Below are 8,928 nucleotides of genomic sequence, written 5' to 3'. Positions count from 1 at the left end.
TACACCTTAAATATATACATTAAAGAGTAAAAATTATTTAAAGATTGTAGAAAATTACATTTAGGGTGTTGAAGTTCTTAACTATATGTGTAGCTGCCAATCTTATTCTATCTTCCCTCACTATCCTATTTGTATTTTAACATTGACAGCCTTGCTGCTTAGAGGTAGTAGACCTTGATAAGTATAATACAAAACACAATGTTACCTTCGAATTTTCAGATGCCAATCCCACCAGTATGAAATCTGTAGACAAATCTTAATCTTTAGTTAGGCATACTTTTTATTTATATGTCCAAACCACAATAACCAATGAAGAATCCTAAGATATCATTTTAAAACCAATATATTACACAAAATATAAACAAGGAAAAAAAAAGAAGCAAAGAGGGATTTTAGAACCCACAAGAAAGAATATTGATTTTCAAATATTGACCTCAGCTAAAACCTTCTAACTGAGCAAAAAATATTTATTCATCTGGGGAAACATAGAGGAGAGTTGATTACATTGTTAAGTTGCTGTAATTACACAGATAAGTATTTGAAATATAAAACACCTGTGGGAATAGAGAAGCGAACCTTGTTGTTATTACAAAATTGATCTCTTAAAAGCAAAAGTGTTGTCATCTCCTGAAATGTGGTCTGATAGACCCAGCAAAGCATTCCGAGCCAACAGCCTCGGTTGTTGTCATGGCTCTGCCCTGGTGTTCTAAATATAGCATTGAGATTCATTGTTTCTTGTCTTCTCCATCTGAAAAATTGGAATGATAAATAAGGTTACAGTAGCTTACACCTCTCTTTGGGGGAATAAAGTGTTTACTCCGTGGAAAGAACCTTTACCCCACAGAGGTAACGTCGCTGTTTTTAGCTTTCCAGTAGCGTCCAATGAAAGTGCTAACTAGTTCCCCCAAACATTTCTCTGTATTTATTTTCCTTTGTTTTTTGTGCCTCCTCAGCTCTGATTGCTCTTTTGAGAGAAGGGGAGAGCCTGGAGGATTTGATGAAACTCTCCCCTGAAGAGCTCCTGCTGAGGTGGGCTAATTACCACCTGGAAAATGCGGGCTGCAACAAAATCGGCAACTTCAGTACTGACATCAAGGTAGGAGGATTGTCATTTGAACACGACTGACTGCAGCAATGAAGGGGAATTTGGGCGTTCATGGAGAAAAGACAAACATGTGGGCCTCGTCTCTTCAGAAGCTGGGTTAGTCTGGGGCCGTTTTGGAGCTGCTCGTCTAAAGGGCCCGTCTGCAGCTCCAGTGCTGGGCCACACACAGATCTGCCCGAAGTCCTAGTGCGGCATTGAAGGGAGGTGGGTCTCACTTGTAGTTTCAACATCAGGATGTAGAGGGACAAGGGTAAGACAGACGAAGGGCGACAGATCAGATTGCTTTTCTGGTAAAGAAAGTATATATAGGACTGTAATGTCTCTGGTTTTATCAATGCGAGCATCAGATGGGTATGCTTTTAAAAACTTAGATGAAGATGACTCTTTTAATTACACTAATAATAGCAAATGTGATGTTGGCTACCTGCCAGGCACTGTTTTATACATGCATTCTCTCATTGAATCCTCACAACAACCCCATAAGGTAAGGATTATTCTCCTCTCATTTTACAGATAAGGAAACTGAGACAAAGAGATCCCCAAGGGGAAAGGCTGAGGCAGGCATACACTGTAGATTTCAAGTTTATGAAAAGTTCCATGTCAAGGTGAAAGGAAACTGCTGTTGGTGTTGATGACAGACGGACCAAGATATCATAGAAAGAGCTTACGGAGCAGCAGCAATGTCAGAAAGCAGTCCCTAGTAGGAAAGGGTGCAAGATGCTGGGATGCAACGTGAGGAAAATATTTCAGTCTTCACTTTCTCAAAAGCTAAAGAAAATTTCCCCAAAGAGAGTCCGAGCAAAGGTCATGTGACTCACCAAGAGCCCACCCAGGCCTGTAATTCTTTGAGTAGCAGCTTCCTGCTGCCGGACCACGTGCATTCAGTGGGATCTGGCACTCAGGGTGTGCCCGGCACTGTGCCTGTTAGAGCCAGGCTTCTAGATGGGACACCCCTGGGCATTAGGACCTAAGCTGAGTTCATCTTTCTAACCACACGGCTTTCACCGGTTATGAACATTCTTCCAGCACCACCAACACACTGGGGTTTGACAGGAGCTGGATGTCATCATCTTGCTCTGTGCTCAGCAGTGAAGCTCTGTTATTGTAAAACGTTTCGGCCAAAATTAGGCTGCTTTATCTCAACCATAAGTTTATCTGATTTCCAATCACTAAAAAGCTGTTCTTTAGAAAAGTAACCATTTTCGACTTTGGGAAGTATCTGTGCGAGATAGGAACTGGCAAGCTAAGCACGTATACAGTGGTTGTGCCTGTTTTCCGTTTGTGGCTGCATCCGACTGAGTCAGTGCTGTAATGTGAGGTCTGAGTAGCCAGCACCTTTGGGAGATGTCTTTATAGCACATAAAATCAGCAAAGGTGGGGAGAATGCCTATACTAGAGTGAGTGAGAAAGGTTTATTAGAGGCAGGTGAAATGAGGTGACTCTTAGCCAAGCTAATAAGATATAACACGTGATAGGCAGATTTTATTGGTGCCTAATACCTGCATGGAACTTTCACTGACTTCAAAACAGCTGCAGTGAAAAGTAGGGGAAGGTAGAAAGAAAAGAGAAGATCAGTTTTCCCAGGTGCAATATGAATGGCTTGCACTCTCTCGTTCTTTCTAATGCCGAAAGTGGTGAGCATACCTCTCCTCTGCCCACACCCTGCCCAGTTTTAAAAAGAAAGTAACAGCTGATTTTTCAATCTTTAAGAGAAATTACGATGCTTTAAAATAATTTAAATTAATTATCTGAAAATCTGTATGCTTTCATTGACTGAGAAAAAAATTTGTGTTTTTAAGACTATGATTCTTAGAAGTCTTTTTGTCAGTAAGCATATTTCCAGAAGCTAAGATAACTTGAGAATTTCAATACCTATGTTCCATCTGCTATAACTAAATTTAACCATTTTTTTCTAGCTTCTAAATAAACATTAAATGCACTTGTCATCTTAATATTTCTCCTTTTGCATAAAGATTGCTTGTTAACGCTTCAACCTTCTGTTTTTGAAATCTTAATTTTTCTTTTGCTGATTGTCTATTTAAATGTATTTTTAAACTCTGCTTTAAACTTCTGCTTCCTCTTTCTGTCACTTTTTTTTAAATTAAACCTTAGCTGACTGACTTCTACAGCAATATAAAGGTATATATATACATATTTTTTTCTGTATAGAATTTAATACATGAAAATAAGTTGTTTCTCTCCCCTAAGGACAACAGAATAATATTTGCTCCTTTGGGTTGCTTTTTGTGTATATCTTGTATTTTTAATTGTTATATTCCCTTTAAAAAGAAAAGCAAATATAATATGTAAACAGACAAACAGATCATTCAAATCAGTGAATGTCTGTAGCTTCGTTAATTAAGTTACATTCTTGAATGATAGTTGAATAAGAAACAGAATGTTTGCTTTTGGGAAATTATTATTGTGCTAAGCATGTAATTAGCTGTGCTGTTTTGAAATTGTAATTTCTTAATTTCTCACAGGACTCAAAAGCTTATTACCACCTGCTTGAGCAGGTGGCTCCGAAAGGAGATGAAGAAGGTGTTCCTGCGGTTGTTATTGACATGTCAGGACTGAGGGTAAGGCCACGTCCCTAGCTGTGTTTAGAGAGCTTGGTGCTGCCTTCGTGCTGGCAGTTCATTTGCTCCACGTGACGCTGGCTCTGGCGTTCCACGAGTGGGCATTTCTGCCCAAAGCCTTGTTAAAACTGTTAACAGTTATGGATAATATTATGGATAATAATTGATGGAAACTGAATCTGGAAATAAAACATTAAAGAAAGGAATTAATACTAATTAAATGCCACGCAGCATGCTAGCACTTCAATGTGTCCATCATTGAACATTTAATAACCTGTGTGACACCAACATGGGGGTGAATGTTAAAACTTCAGTTCTCCTGCCGCTTTAATATTGATCTTGAGAAGTCACCTTACCCGTGTTTGTGCCTCATTTAATATCACTGGAGTTAAATCCAATGAGTTAATGTTGAAGTCAACTCATTCCTAATGAGAAGTAAAGTAAACGTAAATGAGAAGTAAAGCTCATGAAATGTATAATGCGTAGTGTTATCTAGGAAAGCATCAGTCATATTAAGAAATAATTCTAGTTTAAAGTTCTGTTTTCTGAAAATTGGTGGTTTCATAGATTTTGAGGACAGTGGACCATATTTCAACAAAATTTTAGTCTTGTTATAAGAGTCTGCTTGTATATGACTGGAGATTCTCTAGAATTATTTGAGCATGTGAAATGAGTGGTTCTCAATCTGAAGTCTGCAAAATTCAGATTGATATTATATATTTATCAATGATAATGTGTAGTTAACTGATAAAATTTATTTTGTTTGGGTTGCGAGTACACCAACTCAGGGTGGGAAAAGTGGTCAACTAATCAGACGTTCTTATTGGCAGGTGAAAATATCTTTTATAATTGGAAATGGGAATATAAATTATTACTTAATAAATAAATATTTTTGATAGACAAAATCTCATGAAGTCTGTGCAAGAAAATAATATAAGGGAATCTTAATAGTTGGTAATAGTTAAGATCAACTCAAATGATGAGATTGTGGAATCTACTGAATCTCTTTCAAAACAGGGCAACAAACCATTCATCTGAAATGCTTCTGTAGAGAGATGAGAGGTCTTGATTACTTAACTTCTGAGATTCCTTTCACTTGTGATTTTCTGGTTTGGGTTCTGGTGCATATAAGCAATAATGTGCTGTTATGAAGTATCAACCTGAGATAAACACTAAGGATTTCAGTGAGATTCCCATTTCTTTTTCACATTATGCATATCTACCATGTGTGTGGAGAGCCTCGATCCAGCCTTGAGATGTCTTTTGTCATTGCAGGAGAAGGATGACATCCAGAGGGCGGAATGCATGTTGCAGCAGGCGGAGAGGCTGGGCTGCCGGCAGTTTGTCACAGCCACAGATGTTGTCCGAGGGAACCCCAAGTTGAACTTGGCTTTCATTGCCAATCTCTTTAACAGATACCCTGCCCTGCACAAACCAGAGAACCAGGATATCGACTGGGGGGCTCTTGAAGGTAACTCTAAACTAGTCGCTTATGATGTTTGAAAAAGCACTCACAATTCTAATTCAGTGGCAATTCAAAATCACTTTCTGAGCAAATACAAACCTCTCACACGTGCAAATAGACCATCAATTCTCTGGTATACAACAAAGAGAGTAAATAGATTCATCAAGTCAATTTACAGCCAAGCAGGAATAATCAAATACCATTATATTACATCCATTATACATAGGCTTCGTCCATTATCAGAATTAAATGTTTTAGGGAAGATAATGCACTTAATTATTGGATGAAATAAATCCTCAGTTCCAAAAACCTAATTTATGTACTTAATGGACCGTGTTAATTCCTAGAGGCAAGAATTGCCACCACTCACCATCTAAAAATAATATTTAACTTACGCTAGGATGTGCTTATTGAGTTTTTGTTTTTGTTGTGTGTCTTTGATTTGGATTATGGAGGACACAGAAAAGTATTTTGAGGCAGAATCCCTGACAGTTGTATTTTTCAGGTTAACATCCTACAATTCCACAAAAAGTATATAGATTTAGTCAGGTTCTACCAGGTAAAGGTGCCAGAGCTGTTTACTTTACTTTTTTTTCCATCATGAACTAATCCCAATATTGAGACAAAAAAAAAATAAAGTCAAAATTAATATCAAATGAATGTCACCCAAGCAACGAAATCCAGATTTAAAGCATTGGTTGATGTTTTTCCACAATGCTTTACTCTAGCTGGAAATGCAACATCAATCATTTTCCAACACTGCTGCATTTGTATCATTTGATAAATTATGGTCGGGGAGCCATGTATTTTGTTGACTCCCCAGTCTATATATCAAGCCCACTAATCACCCATTTCAGCTGTCTCTGGAATATTCCTGTTTGGATCCTTGGCTAGCATTTGAAATGCAGCATATATGTAATAAAACAGAATTGATCATTTCTTCCCCCTTCCCCACCATTGCCTTCCCACCCTACCTCCCATCCCATCTGTTCTCCTTTAGAAATTCTTCATTTCCATTAATCATACCATTTTTTCTTTAGTCCCCAAAACTGAAGACGTCAGGGTCTACTATGACATCTTACTCTCCTTCACCCCTAAATCTGTTAAATCAGCAAGTACTAATAATTCTTCCTTTGGAATGTCTTCAGGATTGTTATTTTTCCTTTCTGCTCTTTTGAACTCTTATTACCTCATACTCCAATTATTTTAATAGGTCTTAGGGGCCTATTCCTCCATTCATCAAACACTCGAATGTGTCCCATGTGCTAGTGCCAAACGCTGTCCCCTCTGCGTGTTTAATTCAAATGCATATTACCTTTCAGTAATTCTGCACACTACTGCCAGGCACGTCCCAGGACTGCTTTCATTATACCTCTGCCTTGCTCAAGAATTTATTATAGTAATAAAAAAAAACTCATAATGACTGCCATTGTCTAATATATCAACTAAAATATGCTACCTGGCATTCAGAGATGCCTGATTCTGGCTCCAGCCTCTAGACAACCTTATCTCTGCGTACTGTACACCACAGATCCCCGACAAATCAATTCCCGGTGCTCTTTGTAGAGACCTTGCCTATCATTCCCTTTGTGTGCATATTCACGCTCTCTCCTGCTCCTACCTCTTGCCATCTCCCTAAGTCCTCTGCTCTTTCCTCTTAACCGTCCAGATTTTGCTAGTCATACAAGGTAAAGCTCAAATCTCACCCCCTTCACATTTAGCCATTCAACTCTTTGCCCTGTCTCTACTCAAATGGCAAATATATCTGCCTCATATCTGAGTCCTCTAACTTGTGTGATCTCTGTTTGATGCCTAAAGTTCTTGTTTTTCCAGCAAGAACATAAGCTTTGGAGAGCCAACTGAACAGTTACCCCACACAGGATCTCACACGCTACTAATAGAAATACTTGTAGAATTGAAATGGAAAAAAAAAAAATTAACATAGAATAGTAGACTTTATGCAAATCCAATAGGGTTTATTTAATTTAGTTCTTTCACTCTACTTTGAGTTTTTATTGTGGCCTCTTTAGTTAAACTTTGATCATAAAAAAGGCATGTTTTCTGGGGGCTTAAAAGATAACCAGTCTTCATTAATCTAGGTGAGACAAGGGAAGAGAGGACGTTTAGGAACTGGATGAACTCCCTGGGCGTTAACCCTCGAGTCAATCATTTGTACAGGTAAGAATATTTGTGTACTCATTTTTAATGTGAGACAGAGACCTCGAAAGATCCATAGGATTTCAAATACTGCTACGATGTGCATTTTCTTCACAAAATGCACATGTATACCTTGATGAAAAGGGAGAAAGTACCAAATTGAGCTTCAGATGTTGTATGTTCAGCTGAGAAACTCACTTCCATGCACCAACTTTACTGGGTGCTTAATACAAAAATCATACCTCAGCCAAATGGCAAATTTACTATATGTCACAAACTTATGACCTGCTCACAAGCAGGCAAAACAGTGAATGTTGTTTGCAGTGAAGTGTCTCTTATGCCATTTGTTAAAGCCGTATTTCTTTCCCTGCAGGCAGCATATGTTGGCCAAAGAGGCACAGCTAGTCACATAGGCTGGGAGCTGTGGCTCATGCCTATAATCCTAGCACTCTGGAAAGTTGAGGCAGGAGGATTGCTTGAGCTTAGGAGTTCAAGACCAGCCTGAGCAAGAATGAGACCTCTGTCTCCACTAAAAATAGAAAAAATTAGCCAGGTGTGGTGGTGTGCGCCTGTAGTCCCAGCTACTCAGGAGGCTGAGGCAGGAGGATCGCTTGAGGCCAGGAGTTTGAGGTTGCTGTGAGCTAGGCTGACACCATGGACACTCTAGCCCATGCAACAGAGTGAGACTCTATCTCAAAAAAAAAAAAAAAAAAGTGAGAATAAATTCTGTAATTTCTGAGTTGTTTCATCACCTCTAAAGATGGAGCCACCACTTCCAGTTGTGCAGGGTGTTATGAATGTTCCTTGAGCTAATATAAGGAAGTGCGTGGCCCATTGTAGACCCTGAATAAATGTTGGATATCTGAGAATTCTTTTGTGTTTGTTTTGTTCAGTGACCTATCAGATGCCCTGGTCATCTTCCAGCTCTATGAAAAGATTAAAGTCCCTGTTGACTGGAACAGAGTAAACAAACCACCATACCCCAAACTAGGGGGCAATATGAAGAAGGTAAACAGTGACTATTGTGATGTTCCAAGAGGCAGGTGAAGTCAGAAGCCTGCAAGAGCTCTCTCTGAACATTTTGTGAGGTGGCCAAACTTACATAAGTAAGGTTTATCCAGGAATTAAACTGTAGTAAATAGTTTTATGAAAGTGAGTCCATTATTTCAGTCAATTACTTATTTATAATTCCATGTTGGATGTCTTTAAACATTATCATGTAAAAATTCTAATTAAGATAATTAGAGCAAGCAGAGCCACAGGGATTTTCACCTCGGCAGCATCCTCATTCTAATTTCTAAAGAATTGGAGCTTTGTACTGATAGCTTGACTTGTACAAATAGTTTCTCTACTGCCAACACGGTAGGAACATTGTTTTGAAGCAATAGGGCTGACACATTTCTCACCATTTTTTGTCTCTGTGACTCTTAATGATCCATGAGTAGCCACAGGAATATCTGTCCCACATGTTTGTTTCCTTTGTGAGCATAGGATAGAGAATCCAAATTTTCCATGTCAGTCTCCATGAATTCAGCTACTTCATAAATATTACAGACAGGTAACTAAGGATGGCTTTTTGTTTATGGAGTGTGATAGAGCCATGAAAATATTCATAATGAATT

General features: G+C 38.6%; 1 protein-coding gene across 1 annotated transcript in view; it reads left to right on the top strand.

Moving 5' to 3' along the window:
* LCP1 (lymphocyte cytosolic protein 1 (L-plastin)) overlaps nucleotides 1–8,928 on the top strand; it is a 59,084-nt gene that overhangs the window by 36,576 nt on the left and 13,580 nt on the right. The window contains 5 exon segments of the mRNA XM_012649044.1: nucleotides 954–1,096; nucleotides 3,589–3,684; nucleotides 4,960–5,155; nucleotides 7,249–7,327; nucleotides 8,200–8,314. Of these exon segments, the coding sequence (XP_012504498.1) occupies nucleotides 954–1,096; nucleotides 3,589–3,684; nucleotides 4,960–5,155; nucleotides 7,249–7,327; nucleotides 8,200–8,314 (629 nt within the window).

This window comes from Propithecus coquereli, unplaced genomic scaffold, assembly GCF_000956105.1.
Source record: "Propithecus coquereli isolate 6110/MARCELLA unplaced genomic scaffold, Pcoq_1.0 Scaffold11, whole genome shotgun sequence".
Classification (NCBI taxonomy): domain Eukaryota; kingdom Metazoa; phylum Chordata; class Mammalia; order Primates; family Indriidae; genus Propithecus; species Propithecus coquereli.
Note: the sequence above shows the minus strand (reverse complement) of the source record. Positions and strands in the feature narration are given on the sequence as shown.